This window comes from Salvia hispanica, chromosome 3, assembly GCF_023119035.1.
Source record: "Salvia hispanica cultivar TCC Black 2014 chromosome 3, UniMelb_Shisp_WGS_1.0, whole genome shotgun sequence".
Taxonomy (NCBI): domain Eukaryota; kingdom Viridiplantae; phylum Streptophyta; class Magnoliopsida; order Lamiales; family Lamiaceae; genus Salvia; species Salvia hispanica.
In genome coordinates, this window is record NC_062967.1 from 10,633,453 (window position 1) to 10,651,297 (window position 17,845).

At 36.8% G+C, this 17,845-nt stretch overlaps 4 protein-coding genes across 9 annotated transcripts; 1 reads left to right on the forward strand and 3 right to left on the reverse strand.

Moving 5' to 3' along the window:
- Window positions 1–1,521: 1,521 nt before the first annotated feature.
- On the reverse strand, window positions 1,522–5,231 carry LOC125216875 (interactor of constitutive active ROPs 3). Of its 3 annotated transcripts, none has more exons than XM_048118656.1 (4): window positions 5,073–5,231; window positions 4,069–4,170; window positions 3,376–3,631; window positions 1,522–3,245 (listed from the first exon to the last, which is right to left on the reverse strand). In XM_048118656.1, exons 2-4 carry the CDS (start codon window positions 4,086–4,088, stop codon window positions 1,707–1,709), a joined length of 1,815 nt encoding a protein of 604 aa, XP_047974613.1. In that variant the 5' UTR covers window positions 4,089–4,170; window positions 5,073–5,231; the 3' UTR covers window positions 1,522–1,706. The 3 variants fall into 3 exon arrangements, with proteins under 3 accessions (XP_047974613.1, XP_047974611.1, XP_047974612.1); XM_048118654.1 differs by having other exon boundaries at window positions 4,069–4,178; XM_048118655.1 differs by lacking the exon at window positions 5,073–5,231 and adding an exon at window positions 4,282–4,953 and having other exon boundaries at window positions 4,069–4,178.
- Window positions 5,232–8,525: 3,294 nt separating this feature from the next.
- Window positions 8,526–10,826, forward strand: LOC125214628 (tetraspanin-3). The gene is made up of 2 exons (XM_048115731.1): window positions 8,526–9,184; window positions 10,349–10,826. The coding sequence occupies exons 1-2, from the start codon at window positions 8,609–8,611 to the stop codon at window positions 10,682–10,684; spliced, it is 912 nt and encodes a 303-aa protein (XP_047971688.1). The 5' UTR covers window positions 8,526–8,608; the 3' UTR covers window positions 10,685–10,826.
- Window positions 10,827–10,967: 141 nt separating this feature from the next.
- LOC125214629 (phosphatidylinositol transfer protein 2-like) lies at window positions 10,968–14,147 on the reverse strand. Of its 4 annotated transcripts, XM_048115733.1 has the most exons (10): window positions 13,826–13,996; window positions 13,644–13,674; window positions 13,291–13,439; window positions 12,974–13,065; window positions 12,844–12,851; window positions 12,669–12,740; window positions 12,380–12,547; window positions 12,103–12,198; window positions 11,650–11,772; window positions 10,968–11,317 (listed from the first exon to the last, which is right to left on the reverse strand). In XM_048115733.1, the coding sequence occupies exons 1-10, from the start codon at window positions 13,843–13,845 to the stop codon at window positions 11,264–11,266; spliced, it is 813 nt and encodes a 270-aa protein (XP_047971690.1). In that variant the 5' UTR covers window positions 13,846–13,996; the 3' UTR covers window positions 10,968–11,263. The 4 variants fall into 4 exon arrangements, with proteins under 4 accessions (XP_047971690.1, XP_047971691.1, XP_047971692.1 ...); XM_048115734.1 differs by lacking the exons at window positions 13,644–13,674; window positions 13,826–13,996 and adding an exon at window positions 14,003–14,147 and having other exon boundaries at window positions 12,844–12,885; window positions 12,974–13,010; XM_048115735.1 differs by lacking the exons at window positions 13,644–13,674; window positions 13,826–13,996 and adding an exon at window positions 14,003–14,146 and having other exon boundaries at window positions 12,844–12,879; window positions 12,974–13,010.
- A 496-nt stretch (window positions 14,148–14,643) lies between these two features.
- On the reverse strand, window positions 14,644–16,850 carry LOC125210727 (E3 ubiquitin-protein ligase RSL1-like). The gene is made up of 3 exons (XM_048110309.1): window positions 16,728–16,850; window positions 15,629–16,389; window positions 14,644–14,922 (listed from the first exon to the last, which is right to left on the reverse strand). Exons 1-3 carry the CDS (start codon window positions 16,827–16,829, stop codon window positions 14,817–14,819), a joined length of 969 nt encoding a protein of 322 aa, XP_047966266.1. The 5' UTR covers window positions 16,830–16,850; the 3' UTR covers window positions 14,644–14,816.
- Window positions 16,851–17,845: the final 995 nt, after the last annotated feature.

The window sequence follows — 17,845 nt, forward strand, 5'->3', positions numbered from 1 at the left end:
TATAAATAAGAATTGCTAGGCGAGGTACAGTATTTCCCATCAAATTCATGTTAATAATATTTGTATCACAGGAAATTAATTAACATTCCTTTCGAAACATCGGAAAGATTTTCATTTTATCATACACGCAAGTTGATACATAGTTGTTTCTACTTTTTTCTCTATATAAACTGGTTTAAGTTTCGGTGTTTATTTTACTATTTCTCACGACTTAACAAGCAGCAAATAAAGTATTAACTGCAACTAAATACATTAACTTTGGCCCAATTTTAATTTACCAAATGAGCTTAGATATTTGAGAATTAAAAATCAGTTTCCAATTAAAATATATTCTTCGTTACCGTTCAAGTGAGAGCCTGATTAATATACCGCAAGTTGATAATGATCTTGTTGGTTTTTGCCTAAAATATAATGAAATAAATGGTAAACATACTAAAAATTTAAGATCTTGTATGAATATTATAGGATTAATAAACCAATATAAAAAATTAATATTGAATAAAGTAAAAGTAATAAGTAAAACATAAATGCAATATAAGAAAAATTAAACAAAAAATTAAAAATGGAAAAAACAGGGCTAGTAAGGTAGAAAAGAAATAGAAAAATGATGTTTCAACTCTACTGATCTGCAACCCCACAGATTAAGAAGAAGCCGAGAACAGTTTAGAGTGACATTTGATATTAGTCCATTAGCATTCAAAGCTGCTCATAGCTCTTACAGCTCTTAGCCTTGCCAAGAATGGACTGCAAATTCTATTCATCCAAAAAAGAACCATTCATTCAAAGAGAGAAAAAACATTAGAAAATAACTACACACTACAATTGTGCCGTTGCGGCTTCGCACTAATTGATTGTAATAACCCTAGGAATGATGGGTCTATTATAGAGATTTATGTAGGCTTTCATGGGCTTCAATGTTTCTGGGCCTATAGCATTCATATCATTTTTATTTTATTAATACTCCTAGTAATTATTGTCCATTTGTATTACTAGCCTAATTCATTCTTTATTCCGCGGCTTTAATGATTTTAATACTCGATCTTCTACCAACTTTGTTAATTTATCTCTCATAAAAAAAATGTTTCATATGCTTTTTTATGTCTAGAAAATGTATTTAGGCATTAAACCAACACTATATTTAATAATAAAAAATCACTAACATTATTACATCACTTGAATATGGTACTCACTCCGTTTATAGTAATGGAGACGTTTCTTTTTGGCACGGAGATTAAGAAAATTGTGCTAGGTGAGTTAAGTAAAGGAAAGAAAGTAGAAAATGAAAAATGTACACTATTACTATGGAACGTACCAAAATGGCAAAATGACTCTATTACTATGGAACGGAAGGAGTATCAACCAATCTGACATTCCAGACAAATACATAAATCATATACGGGTTTAGTTCACTTCACATAGTTTGAGTAATATTTGCATTCAAAAAAATAATACAATTGAACTTCAAAATTAGATGGATAGTTATACCAATCACAGAACAATATGGAACAACTGAAGAGAGAGTTAGAGAAGCTAGCATAGACATTTGGTATCTTCATGGGGAAACACAGACATAGATTTTACAGCTCCTTCTGAGTAAAGATAGAAGTATAAAACATAAATAAATGGTTGTCTTGGTTACACAGAGTAATACTCCACATAATATGGTTCAAGCAGTGAAGAAAACCAATGCTGAAATGAATGGTCTCCTATTTTTGTGGCTTCTTCCACAACACCCCAAACTTCCTCAGCTTGTTACCATTTTTCTTCTTCATCAACTCCTCATCAAGATCGTCCGCATAAGGCGAGCTTTCCTTCCCTGTCAGAGGGCTGTAATGACCATCCATCGACCCCGTCCTCTCCATCATCTGCCCGTTGTTGTTCCCTGCTGACAGCATCGCAGCAGCAGCCTCCGCAGCCTTCCTCCATTGATCCGACTGCACTTTCAGCCTCCTCAGCTCACCTTCCATCTCTGCATTCGTTGCTTGCGCCGCCTCCAGCTGCTCCCCCACTCTCGCCGCCTTCTTGTTGCTCTTCTCTATCTCCTCTGCCATGTAGCTCACATTCATGGCCGCCTCACTCTCAATTTCCTCGCTCGTTCTGCCATTCTTCGCCATTTCCTTCAGAATTTCATTCTCCTTCGACGTGCTTTGCAACTCTGCCTCCTTCAGTGTCAGGCTAGCCTTCAGAGTTTCTATCTCGGCTTGGAACTTCTTCTCCAGCTCGCTCTCCCTCTGCCCCGACACAGAGTTCTCGAGCTTCACGGTGAGGCCCTCGTTCTCTTCAACTATACCTTGCAGTTCGGTCTCCTTGTCCATCAGGTTCGCCTTGAGCTCCTCAATCTCGTATTTGGATCTCCGGATTTCCAACTCCAGCTCCGATTCTCTCTGGCTTGATGCAGATTTGAACTTTTCCACCGTTTCCATAGCGTCTTGCATCTGCTCTGCATTACGACTTCGTTCCTCGTTGTATCTTATCTCACCGGCTTCTAAAACCGACCTCAATTGCTCAATTTCGAGTCTCAAAGAACTAACTTCTATTTCACCTTGGGAGTCTTTTTTGCCATCACTACCAATGTCAGCCTGGAGTTTGCTCACAAGGTCTTCCAAGAAACTAACACGAGCTCTCGACTGCTCCAGCTCAGAAGCAATGGCAGTATACTCCTCGGTGGTCTTTAGTCCATCCAATCTAAGCGTCTCCACCATCTTCTTGGCCGTTTCTAGTTGCACCAGAGTCTCTCTAACGAGCGTCTGCGCCTGAGCTTCGGATTCTTTGCTACACATTACCTGTTGTTTCATTTCTTCCACGATCAAGAGCGTCTCAGACAAGTTCTCCTTCAATTTAATGAGGTCGTTTTGCTCAGATTCCGAGTGCTTAGGTTGAGGTGCCTCGGACTCAGCTACCATCTCAAGCTGAACCTTAAGCTGCTTGATCTCATCCAACGCAGAAGCCAATGCAGCCGAGTCATGAGAGCCCTGCTTCTTGATAGCGCCGAGTTCAGATTGTGAACCCAATTTTTGTTCCTCAGACACAACTTCCTCCGAATATGGCTGCTCAGAGAGGTGTTTCTGCAACTCTTCGAGCTTCAAAGATAAGGCCGAGAGCTGCTGGTTAGACTCCTCAGCATCCGTCTGAGCTTGCTTCTTTTGTGCTTCCGTAGAAATTAATTGATCCTTGACAACTTTCAGATCATGCTCAAGCTGAGATATCTGACTCTCGAGCTCAGGTATTTTGCTAGGCCGTTTCTTCTGGAAATCATAGAGATTAATTCTTTTAGTAGAACACACAAACTTGTACAAATTCTTAATGCAAGCAGCCATAAATACGAGCACATTCTGATTGTCGTTGCATAAGTAGAGAAGAATGAACTTTTTGTACCTCAGACAGGGGGCTTCTAGGGGATTTGTGATCAGTTACTTTAGGACTTCTCTCTTTTGGAGCTCGGCTTGCTTGGTTTGATGAAGATGCGGTAGGGTCTAAGAAACGTGGCCCTGTCTTAAGCTGACGCACCACTCTTGGAGAGACCTTTTGAGGAGCTTCTGCGGATGAAGCTTGAGGGGACGAGCTTTTGAGAGACGCCTCCGAGGATATAGATCGAGGAGAGCTCTTCTGGGGTGCATCTGATGGACTACTTCTGCATATACATCAAATCAGATGCATTTAACAAACAATCGTCGTAACAACAGATAGAAATCAAGAGGCTCTATAACAAGACTGGAAATGAGGTGTACAAACATGAAAGCAATACACATATGAAAAAATGAAGAAAAACATACTTTTGCAGCCATACAAACGGATATCAATAAAAAAATATCTTATGATAGTAGCAATCTAAACATCATAGAACTCCCAAAATATATGAAAACCAACAAACATATTGCATGATGCTAGAAGTGGATTCTAAGTGGAAATACAACAATGCTTGCTAGTTCTTCTCTATAGAAACAGGACTAGAACACACACAGTTCTCACCCAATAGCTCACCAATTTCAAGATTTAATCTAGAGATTCAAGCACCATACTATTATATCAAATGTTGTATTGCTACATAAATCATGAAAGGAATCATACCTTGCTTTAGGGGTCTGCATATCTCAACCAGTGGTAACAGAGTAAATTCAATGTAGTGAAAGGAAAATAGGCTTCAGCTTCCTAAATGGTTTCTACCACAACCTGCAACACTGCAGCAGTTTCAAAAGCTAAATAAGATAAATGATGTAAAAGATCAAAAAAAACATGAGAATCCAATGAAAATAAATGCAGTAGGGTGTCCAAAATCCATACATTTAAGGCATGAAATGCATCTACTAGTCCTCACACAACCGCAGAGGAAGGCATTAAGTCGATTCACGCAAAATACGGATACAAAAGCCGTGGTGAGATCAATCAAAAGGGAGTGTAATGAATGAATCATAGGGTGCAAGAACTCAATGATCAAGAAATGTAGGCGTGATACACATGCAGCATAAATGCAGTCACGAGGCAACCACAGCTATAAAAGGGTGGGGACACCCAAATTGGGCAAATATCACTTCCATCCGCCATTGCAGCCGAGAATGGTGGTGAAAAACTAAATCTTGTTTTCAACAAAAACCATTATAATAATGCAGGTGATGAAACAAGTCAAGAGTAGCAGTTGCAAATGATTAATCTAAACGGTTTGATTGAGATACCCAAGTCAAATGTAAACCAAACAAGAAGTTGTGTTTATATTTGGTGATTAAATTAATGGCCGTTTCTGCTCATAACTGTACAAGCAGAGAGATTCTTTACTTTTTTTCTTTTTTCTCCTAGAGGCAGAAGAAAATTTAAACCAAAAAAAGATTCTATTTTTTCACCAGCACTTTAATTTTCAGATACATTTAACTCTTGAAAAGTTCAAACGCACATAAAAGAAGTAAAAAGTGCAGCTGCATTTTACAGATTCGACGATTTCCAGCTGAAAGAAACAATTTTTATCCAAACCCATTTTCCAAAAACCTAGGATTATGACGAAGGACTCGGAATTAAACGTGCAGCTTTGAACGGATTGCAAGTTTCAAGAGGGAGAGGGAAAGATTGTGTGTAGTCCTTACCAAGAAAATGTTGAAAAAGAGAGGCTGTAATTAATGTTGCGCTGCAGCAGAAGAATTTAGAGACATTTTTGGAAGAAGAAAATAAGAAGGCATAGTTAGTGGGGGAGAAGGAGCTCGGTTTTCTAGGCGAATGGTGAAGTGGAGTGCGCATCAAGTGGGTGGAGCCGTGGAGGTATGCTTCATTATACTGAGTTTAAGACAAAAATTTAGGAATATACAACGGCATCCACTGCTTACCAAAATTGCTAAACGAGTGATTAATAAAAAGAAAGAAATAAGATAAGAAGGAATGAGAAGAAAATAAAATAAGAAAAAATTATTTTTTCTAGAAATTAAAAATGATTTAATTATATTAAAACTTTCTAAATAAAAAAATAGTCAGAAATACTACTAGTTATAGAGGAGAAATATACAACCTTTTTTATATACACATACCAATTTTGACTATCACGTGATTATTTATTTATGAAGAAGTGTCTAGTCGTGTTATGACTACAGTTATCAAAATATTTTATCGGCAAACTTCGTCTTAACGGTCAAATTTTTTTACATAGTTCTTGTTAGTTCTTGTTAGATTGAGATTCAATTTGAAGAAGGTATTGAGCTCGATTCAAAATTTATTTCCAACTGATATGATCATTTTTCAACAAAAAGAAAGTTTTAATTTCAACGTAAATTAAAACAAAAATAATAAAATGGAATCGGAATACGGTGTCAAACCATTGTGTGAGTACAATAATAAGTCGAATCATGAATTTATTCAAATTACAAGACCGGCTACAAATCATTTGCTTATTTAAAAACCACCATTGCCTAATAACAATAACCTCAAATCGGTTGAATTTTAGCTGCGGGAAACACAATTCGGCTGGATTATTTTTGTGTCACCATTAAACAAATAAAATACTCTATCAACCAAGTTTAGAAAAAGTAAAATATCTTTATTGGGTTTTCAATGTTTCAAATTATTAATAAAAAAACATGGATGTGACCTTCGAGAAGCCGTTGCATTCCTAGGAATCTAAGTAAAGAAGAGTAAAGTCATTATTAAGTTATGTCTTTATATAACGTTATTTAGTTGCAAACAACAAATCAATTATTGAATTTTGAAATTGTAGTTTTTTAACATAAGTATCAGTAATTGAATGTTTGAACTTGATTTACCGTAATTTCAAATTTCTGACAGCAATACTATACACACAATGACACATAGAGAGAACTATTCAAGCTTCTTCTTTTTTTCAAATTATACGTACGAAAAATAAGAAACATGTTCTATGTTAGGGACTTGGCAGACTATTGAAATTTAATCAACTTACAAATGTTCTATGTTTAATCAACTTACAAGTCAAATAGCACCATTAAAATGCATAAAAAATAATAGTAATCCAAAACAACATTTGAGAATATATAAAATTAGTTGAATTTAGAAATTCAATTTTATCGTTTTCTATATAAATTAAATCCAAAATCAGAAATTCATTCAATAAAATAATGAATCGATCATAAAATTGAGCGATGTGTTATGGATGGAATATATGATCTCATATTGAACTTTAAAAAAAGGTTAATTATACATTTGAAATCTAGAATTTAAATCAAACTTTAAAATAAAAAGTAAACAAAAAAAAGACTATTACAATAGGACAAAATGATAACATATGTAACTAAAAATTTGGTTGGAAGATTTTGAAGGCAAAAGTGGGACCCATAGGATGCAGGATTCTCGTAGTTGATCACATGCGCCTATGTTTAAGGCCAATTCCGTCTATTTCAGGTCACTGTCCTTGTCCTTAAGTTTTCCACACTCCATTTATTTTCATACTATTACTAGTAGTGGTACATCATGGTTTTCATATACTCCCTCCTTAGGAGTCACAGTTTGACCGAGCACGGGTTTTAAGAAATGTAAAAAAAAGTTAGTTGAAAAAGTTAGTGGAACGTGGAATCCATCTTTTTATATTGATTTTATAATAAAATGTGTGTGAAGTGAGTTAGTGGAATGTGGGACCTACTTACCATTTATGGTAAAAATGAAGTGTGACTCTTAATTGGGGACGGACCGAAATAGAAAAATGTGACTCTTAATGGGAGACGGGGGGAGTAATAAAATAAAAAATGTGTTATGCATTATTGCCCTCATTTTCAAAAAATCGTTCATGAAAATACATTCTAGCGTTAGCACAAAAAAAATTTAGCATCTGTTTGGTAAAATTAACATCTCCAAACTTAACAATATCTACTTTCTAATTTTTTAAACAATCTACTTTCATGTTATTGCTCCTAAATCATATAGTAAAAAGAGTACATTTCCTCCAAAAAAAACGGTACATTTGTTGGTGAGTTGTTATTGTAGACGGTAGTATTATGAAATAGACAAAAATTATATGGATCTGGATTATTAGATCCAAGTACTCCAATTATAGTTTTTTGAATTATCAAATCTTACATAGGTAGGCACCTGCATCTGACATGTACTATGAATTATAGTCTACTACGTGACAAAAAAAAATGGACTAACAATGGAGCTGGTTGTCAATACAGACTACCAAAATTTGTCCTATTTTTTCATTTCCGTCCGTTTCCAAAATTTGTTTCATTTTATTTTTACTATTTTTGATAGTGGATCTCATATTCCAATAACTCATTCTTACTCACATTTTATTATAAAATTAATATATAAAAGTAGCACTCGCAATCCACTAACTTTTCCAACTCACTTTTCATTACATTTCTTAAAACCCGTGCCAGGTCAAAGTGGGACAAATTTTGGTGGGCGGAAGTAATATAAAATAAAAAATCATACTCCACAAGTCACTAGAGGAAGAAGGGGTATATGATTGAGTTGAAGAAACTTTTTCATTAATAACATAATTCCAGTGCATTGTTTTATATTGGTCAATACTGTATTGCAACGTTACTTCATGATTATTCAACTTCTAACCTATTAAATTGAATGAAAATGTCATATTTCCCTTAATTAGAAATAATTGGAATGTCAAATGCTTATTTAAGCTCGGGAACTCTTTAATAGTTTTATTTATAATGCATGTGATGTCAATCTCACATTATAAAGAGAAGAAGAATAGGATTAACATTTATTTACAGATATAATGAATCATCTTTTTCGAGAAATAAAGGTCCCAAATTAACAGTGTGATTCGTCTAGTTATACAAAGGCCCAACTATATTGGTAAGTTGGGCTAAATATCAATTGGCCCATATCTTTTTCACATAATTTTTTATGTGAAATTTTTTTTTTTACTCCGTATGACAAAACAATTTGATTAAATATATCAGCAGCACTATATTTGTTGATCAAACGAAATTTTTTTAAGTTACTCCAATTTTAAATTCTCAACCTCATCAATTTTATAGTATGACCAAATGCACTCTAGCTAATTATTTAGATTTTCAAATAATTTAAAACCTAAATCCCTCACTGACTGACAATAAATCAATAAAATAAAACCAGAAAGTGAAAACAATAAAAAAGTGGCCTTTCCACAATTCCTATATATCTCTATCTGGTGCATATGCTCACTCACATTATTGGCATCTTTTATATACCAAACTCCCAAAATAAATTAATAAAAAAAAAATTAAAAATGGGAAAGAGCAACAACCTAATCGGATTCCTCAACTTCCTGAGCTTAATCCTCTCCATTCCGATCATAGGCGGCGGCGTATGGCTGAGCACCACCGACTGCATGAAGTTCCTCCAGTGGCCGCTCATCCTCATTGGCCTCACCGTCATGGCGGTGTCGCTGGCGGGCATCGCCGGCGCCTGCTACCGCAACGCCTTCCTCATGTACGCCTACCTGTGGGCCATGTTCTTCGCGATCGCCGCCCTCGTCTTCTTCATCATCTTCGCCTACTCCGCCACCGAGAAGGGCTCCGGCCGCCCCGTCATGAACCGGGCCTACCCGGACTACTCCCTCCAGGATTACTCCGGCAGCTGGCTCGCCGACCGCGTCTCCTCCCCAGCCCACTGGGCCAAGATCAGCGACTGCCTTCGCGCCTCGCACGCCTGCCGGAGCCTGCATAGAAACGTCGGGGGAGTTCCTGAGTTGGCCGATCGCTTCTACCGCAGGAAACTCACTCCCATTCAGGTAATTACTTCGTACCTAAATAGGAGGCTTAAAAGTAAAATGAGATATTTATTGACACACAGATTATAAAGGAAAATTGGAGGGAGTATATTTTTGCATGTTGATTAATATATCATTCCATGTGAAAAAATTAGGTTATAGTATTACTAGTTTTCAACCTTTATTACTAGTAGTAAAATGTGGTTTTTGTTTCTTCATTGGGATCAGTATTAATTGTGATTTGAAATATGAAAATAAAAGTAAAATTTAATGCGATCATATATGTGAGGAGGGAAGGCTGAGTTCTAAACTTTTAAAATTTCTAAATGGCAAAGGTTACAAGTTAAGAAATTCCCCCCATTTGGGAATGTGGATATGATCTATGCATGATCAACTATATAGCAATAATGCATAACCAAAGAGGAAAGTGGTGAGCTATCTAGCTTATAGTTAGGTTATTGTAGTCAAATTTAGTGTCACTTTAGTTTTTTGAGTATTTGATTCCATGAAAAGTAGAAATGTTTATTATGTATTGAAAGAATCCAGCAAATTAAGTATCTTCCCCAATTGGTTTTCTAATTTGTGCCAAGCATTGATACGAACCAATTGAAAATCATGTGGTTCAAATGAGAGCTCTTAAATGAGAATCAAGAATCATTTTCAACTCTATAATAATAAAATTACCACTATATTATAGATGCATCTTCTTGCTAGATAATACAAGATCAGAGTTTGAATCTTGAGTCGAAAGGTTTTTTAGTATAATTAATTTCAATGTATATGCATTGACTTTATATATATATATTAGTGACGTAATATAACATGTTCTCGCGTAAAATGTAGTTTTACGATAAGCCACCCTCTCTTTTACAATACAATAAATTACAGTGTTCTATCAAATTCTAGAGGACCATCTATGTTTGTCTTTTTTAACTTTTTTTTATTTTTTCGCTTTATTCTTAGTCCACTATATAATCTCTTTTCTCTTTTTCACTTCAAAAAGTTGGTAGTATGTTTTATCTATGTGATTTCTGTTTCAATCTGCAGATTCTTTTCCAAACTTATCTAAAAATATGTTAGATACTGACATTTATTGGCCTCAGAAATCAAATTTCCATTTAGCTTATTTAATTATGTAAATTCTAGCCATTATTTAGTTAGCACCACCAATTTTGGATATTGTAGTCGGGATGCTGCAAGCCACCAACGTCTTGCGGGTACACGTACATGAACGAGACGTTCTGGATCCCCGGTGAGGGGCAGACGGGAACAGACCCCGACTGCGCTCAGTGGAGCAACGAGCAGCACCAGCTATGCTACAGCTGCAGCTCGTGCAAGGCTGGCGTGCTAGGCAGCCTCAAGAAGAGCTGGAGAAGAGCCTCGGTCATCAACATTGTCGTCCTCGTCATCTTAGTTTTAGTTTACATCGTTGCCTTAGCTGCCATCAGACACAACCAGCAGCTCGATGACGCCCATGGTGAGACCCGTATGCAGAAAGCCCGTCCGAGCTGGCTCTTCTGATACATGGCCCAACCGTGAACTTGAACGAAAAAATAAAAAAAAAAGTATATGTAAATATATTGTGAAATATTTTAGAAATCATGATTAGAATGGAACTACTAATTGGAACATTAAATGGAATAAGATCTGTAATTTTATTTTACCAAACAAATAACAGATAATTCAATTTACCAATATCATTGGAGGGATCCAAAATTTCCAGTTTTTAAAATTTTACCATATCTATCAAATAACCCCTAAACATTGGAGATTAATCAGTAGATGATTGTCTAAATCAATTGTATACATGAGACAACATTACTATACTTATTAACAATTCATAAATAATGAATTACAACAAGGATAAGGTTCACATACTCTAATGCATCAAAGCAGCAGCTGATGTCTTTCATCAGATGTCTAAATTTGTACTATTTGAGCTTCTAACCAAAAAGAAGATCTCGGCCTAAAGTCTTCCACATTCGAGCACGCCCTGGTGTATTGACGAGATGAGAAATAACTTTACCCTCGGCTCAGCATGATTAGAAGCATGATGCATAGATTCCTATGAAATCCCCAGCATCAGCACCTTCTAGTAGTTCAGCTACAATCCAATTCCTCCCCGTTTGCCACTAGACCAGGCCGACCTAGTTTCTGCATCAACACGAGAGTTCAAAATCTCTTGAATTAGCTGTTATACAAAGTTTATCGTAAAGCAAAATAATCAATGTCTTTTGAAGCGGTATAAGGGACCTTGAATGTTTGGTAACATGACATTAACTATTGGCAAAGGGATCAGAATGAAAGAGGGGAAAGGAAATAACGGATTTTGTTGCTCTTTGATGGAAAGGAATATGCATTAAGGCAGTATGTCAGGAACATACTTTCGAGATATACTAGAAAATTCGTTAAGAAAGAGATGTATGAGTAGCTAACAACATCTCTGAAGTGAGAATTGATGCTTCGATTTTTGGATCGTCCTTTACCTCATTTAAAGAAGAGTCACTTTGTTTTTCAAGTTCACGCATCATATCCACATTCAGCCCATACCACTCATCGATCCAACCGAAGCAATTTCTATGACTTTCAAGGAAGAGTGCCTTTTCACCCTGCAGTCATATTATGCAGAAACTCAGACAAAGGCCGCCATTTCAAGTACTAAGTTGGTGTTGAACACTTACAAGAAAAGCAAAAAACATGATCAAATTAAAAGATGATGCAGAGTGTTTCATCCAAACTACATGGACGCTATAGTTGGCCTATGAGGTATATGCCTTCGTAATGTGTTTAAGAGAAAAAGATACTTCAATGTTTATTTTTCCTTTATATTAATATCTGTAATGCGCATGAAATGAATGAGACAAAATATAGGATTTATGAAAAATTATGACATTCAAGAAAACCGACAAACTGTTCTACGGTTCTACCAAAAATCATACCGCAAGCAAAGCTTGTTCAAGTTTACTGCCGAATCCCCAGTAAGGGGCGTCTATTGTCACCAACTTGTAAGCAGTCATAACTGGATAGCATTGCTCCTGAATTATTGAGGAACATCAAGTCAGTGAAGCTGAAGAAAATATCATCCCATTTTGGCCACGTTAAAATTATCTATTTTATGTTATTATTATTTTTGTAAAGTTCTTAGGATAAAAGAAGAAAAGCACAGACATCTTTGGTTCATTCAGGACCCTATATAAATGAAGAAGAGATACCAACCTGCCATCCATCTAATAAAGGACCACGGCCAGTTTGCGCTGATTGAAACTGAGAAAAATCGAAATTGCTAGCCCCAATCATATAGCTCCAATAATCATTGTAATCTGAAGCTATGTCAAGAGCCTCCACCTGCCTAATTGCTAATTGCTCTTTAGTAAGGCCATGCACCTACAGGTTTAACGAGAAACAAAAAAGGGAAAATGAGTCATTTACTCGCTTAGGGAAACACCTAAATCGCAAACTTGTTCCCGAATTATCATGAAACCAGGTAGGTGGTGTTACAACTTACGTTGTCAGATAGACCACAGCCAGCTGTGTGAATAGTTTCTATAGTAAGAATAAACCTCGTGAAATACAGGCACTGAAATACATCAACACACCAAAAAAAAACATTTATTAGAATCCAGGAAGATCGCCCGTGGACAGAGTCACAGAAAATCAAACACCTCACAGTATTTATTTACCTTGATAACTGCTCGAGTTGGGTTGAAATTCGCAGCCATGAACATGAATATCAATGAAAACATTTTAGGTGAAAGGCAACTCAAACAGATTCAGGTAATGGAGTAACATAAATGAAAAGAGATGACAAACCTGATTTACACCTTGGATATGCATTCCAAGCTTCCTCCTGCATCACAAGAGCATCGGCCGGGGCAAATGCAGTTAACCAAGTAGGAGCTTTGCTGAAAAGTACAAATAAATAAACCCAAGGTCCGTGATCAAAGTAGAATTTCGTGCCAGATCGAAACAAGAAGAACTAAAAACACAACCAAAATAAACCACTCTTAACAAAAAATAGTAAAATGCTTAGGAAGAGGGTGCAATGATGAACAACAACCGTAAAAATAAACAAGTACTTTGATAGAAGAAAACTCCCAAAACTCTGCCAAAAGCAACAAAAAAACTACCTTTGCAGCCTATAAATTTTCAAAGTGTATTGGCCTTTTCCAAATTCGTCATCTTCGAAAGGTCTGTTCTCCAACACCTCCACCCCTTCCGTTGAATTGGTGTTCTGTTGCTGCATTTTCATCACCATGTACATCTGAGCTACTTGAAACTGCCAAATAGTAACAAAATAATCAGACACAGATATCTTTACTGCAAATGAGCATTACATCAAATTTCTAATCCCTCCGTCCCTTAAAACTTAAAAGTCTCCACTAAGAATGCTTCAATCATAGGTGATCCTTAGGGCTTCAAAAGTTGTTATTTTTAAGTTACAGAGGGAGTATATTTTTCTCAAAACATCAATTGCAATTACCTCTTCCACTGATAAAGGCATAACAATCCGACTGCGCCACAAACCCAGTTAAGAAAAACAGAAAATTGATTTTAACAGCACAGAAATCAACAAATTGCGACATGATCAATAACAATATGAACAAATAAACAGAAAGAGGCAGCCATAATTCAGAATAAATGGAGATTTCTAAAAAAGGATACAACTCTTTAATCTGAACCATTTTCAAATATGCGCAGCGCCTCCGTTCCTTGGAAAAATGTTGAACCGCAGAGAAAAAAGAAAGAATTTTGTATTAAAGAACGGAAGCGGCGAGGATTGGGTTTGATATGGTCAGAAACACAGGAAAGGAAAGGAAAATGAAACAATAGAAACGGTACGTTATGTGTTAAGACGGTGAAGGAGAAGGAGAAGGAACGCGTGTCGATAACCATATTTTTCCTCGATTCTAGTATTTTATTATCATGGCAACTCAAAATGGAGGTTTCAACGTTGGAGACGGCCCGACCACAACCATTCGGGCCGGCCGTCCACCGGTCCACTACATGTATTTTCTAGACACTTTCCTTTCTTGGAATCTTTGTATTCGACTTTTCAAATGTTTGGACTATATTCTATTGAATTTTCAAATGTTTATATTTTTTATGCAATTTTTGATCGGATGTCAAAGTTCTAATTTTGGAGTAAGATATCAAATTTATTTTTCATAAAATTTCGGATTTTAGATCGGTTTGAGCAAAAATCAAATCTGATACCCGAATGCTCATCTTAAGAGTTAAGAATAACTATTGGCAATTATTAATCTTATAAATTTACATAAAAATCAAGATTCAATTGTTAATTTTATCAAAAATATTGTGACCATAAGTTATTCTCATCATAAAAAATAATCCATACTCCTGTGTTTCCCAATGGATTTAATTATATCTTCGATTATGAGAAATTATTTATAGAAACTCATCAAAACTTGAATATGAAACTAGAAGCCAAGCGTATCCACATTACCAAAAATGTGCAGCACGATTACACAAAAATTGCGCAGGAAACAAAACAAAAGCATATGGATGAGTATGTTATATCCATCAGATTCTCATCTTGCAAAAAGAAAGTCAGCCTGCCTAAAAGTGAGCTTTACCAAGGAACAAGGAGCGTAGCAGCACCGAGCATCACACTCTATCTTGCTTCTTCTCAATCTTAGTTATCATATACGATGTTGTGCTCGTCCCAGATAGGACAACGACATGTAGCTTTCTTGTTTCGCCATTCTGCTCCACATGTATAGCAAAACTCGTGCCCACACCTGCATATTCGAGTTTGGATGATTTGAATCTTCAAAGTGCAAAGCAGGGTAAAAATCTCGCGATTAACAAGAACAATGGTATAGTTCATACAGATTGAAGAACTTAAAAACAAGAGCTTTGGAAGAATCGTAACGCAAGGACTTAAAAGGTGGCCTGCACACCAATAAACAGGTGAAATATAGCCCCCGGTGGTTGAAAGTAATCAAAATAACATGTAAGCAATCCATGTTACCAAAAATTGTATAATAGGTTTGCTATGACTCCCATTGCCCACAGTACTTAGATCATTGGATAAACCAGTAATGCATTGGTCGTATAAACAGAAGATCAGCGCAAAACCAAATACAAGAGGCAAATTGTATCGTACTAGGATTTCAAATCATATTTAAAAACTAGAAACACGTTTTTCTTCAAAAAGAGAAGGGCCATACACTAGGGCCAAGGTTGACAGACAAGAAAGATAAACATCAAGGAGAGGAACCCTAAACCCTATTTAAAAACTAGAAACATGTTTTTCTTCAAAGAGAAGGGGGAAATAAACTAGAGTCATGGTTGACACTTGACAGACAAGAATGATAAACATCAAGGAGAGGAGCAAATTTTTGCAGTCAGATGCTACCAGCAGTAATTGGAAGATTTGATAGTGTCAGTGCATTTGAGAAACACATGAATTAGCAATCATGTTCCAATGACTGAAGTGTATACCTGCAGTAAATGTGGTAGCATCCTACAGAAAGTGAAACCATATGGCTGCACTGGGGACATTGACGCCAGAGATTCTTAGTAGCCAATGACTTCAGTTTCTTTTCATTACTGGAGCTGGGATTACCGGTTTTAAATGCAGAGCAGCTCATATTACTATGCCAAGGGACTTTGCAATTGATGCAGAAAAGGCCACCACAATGAGAGCACTTCCTACAACCCAATACTTCAATAGCATCACCCTTGGAACCTTGAAGCTCTGTTTTCGATAACAAAGTAGAACATCTTGAGTAGGGGCAATAAATTTTCTCCGCTGGTGGGATTGATTCTTCCTTCACACGCTGGCACATTATGTCGAACAATTCCGGAGTCAAGAACTTTCTGCAACTATCAAGTTCCAACAGAGATTTGCAGTTCTCACCGGGGCATTTAGGTAGAATGCCCTGAAGCAACTTATAGTGGACATATTTTGACATACATGACAAGCAGTAGCTATGCAGACAACCTGCAATTAAGAGCATCTGATCCACATCAGTATCTTCCAAACATATTGTGCATGTCTTCATCAGATTCTTTGTGCCACTGCTTCCTGCTGATCGATTGACCTCAAATGCAATTGCCTTCCGAGCAAGTTCAACAGCAAACGCATTATCATGGCGAGTTACAAAAGATGCACCAGGATTGCCTAATTTCCGCAGAAGAAGATCTATCTGGTTAGATAGCACAGCAAAAGTTTCCCTGATCTCCCGGTTTTTGCCAGTGATCTACATTCAGAAAAACAGGATCAACATTAAGTCATTGTAATGCAATAGCTCATAAAATCATACTATGAACGTGAAAAAAGAAAGGAGGCTATTAAATCCTAATAGTGATGAATAAGCCTAACTGGAATTAATGAGATCTAATTGAGATGGATGCACCACATTAGGAATTTAGGATGTACACAAGTTATTGATATTCATTCAGGCAGACTGAAAACCAAGAATCCCAACAACTCAATCAATTAGAGTACAAATTTTCATAAATCAGTAATCAGTTATTAGTTCATCCTAAAATAAGGAATGTTAATCAATGATAAACAATAATGCTGGCAATCACTAACATGCGAGTACAGCAACCGATTATCAGTAACGATGGTAACCCTCTTTAACTCCAGCATCACGGCGGCTTCAAGTCCTTCAATCAAAGCTTTCAACTCAACCATCTCTTCACCAATAATCTGATTTTTTCCGCTCAATCCCTTGCTCAATTCAAACACCGAACCGCCATTGTCGTCACGTATCACAACCGCAACGCCGCCCACGATCCCCTGCACCAAACCCTTGACGTAAACCCTAAATCCGCAACATTTCCCATTCAATGAGGAGGAGGAGCCCTCTCCGTAAGGCTTCTGCAGCTCATCCCCGATTTTCCTCCACTCCTCCTCCGGTATGTTGGAAATCTCGCAGGCGAAGGCGCGGTCGTGGACCTGGAGGCACAAGTCGAGGCGGAGGCGCTTCTCCGCGGCCTGCGTACTGTACTGGTTGAGGAGCTCGCACTCGAACTTGTAGAGATCGTCGCGCTGGAGGGCGTCCGACAGAACGGGGCCGAAAACGGCGTCGTAGGTGAGTCCGTCGGCATTGGGGGAAGAAATGGTACCGTCGAGGAGGGAGGCGGTCAGTGCTTCTTCCAACTGGAGATTGAAAGCGAAATCGGAGTCGTCCGCCATCGTAGTGTAGCAAATGATGCCGTCGATTTTCGCGCCAATTATTAGGGAAGCCGTTACAGAGGTGATCATTTAAATGTGAATTATTACTGCTACCCCACGACTCTTCGTATTTCGACTTCTGGAGTTGATGAAGTATTGTTTGAGCTTATTCTACTAAACATTTTCCAATAACTTATAACCACCTAAATAGCTTATGCTATTTTAAGGAAATTATATCTCAATTATATAAATCCAAAAATTTCTAACTTCCTAAATCGCTTATGAATTATCCTTTCTATCTCAAATTTAATTATTGATCTATTTTTGCCAATCGACTGACCGTCTAAATTCCCCAGCAATTTCAGTGCATATATATTTAAATATACAAATTTATAACCCGAATATATAAATAATCAAATAGAAATAAAAACCAAATAAAGACTAGTGACTTTCGAGAATCCACCTCAGGGGGGAAAGAATAACAAATAAAAAAACATTCCTCAAAATCGTGGGGTGAAATACTACTAGTTAAA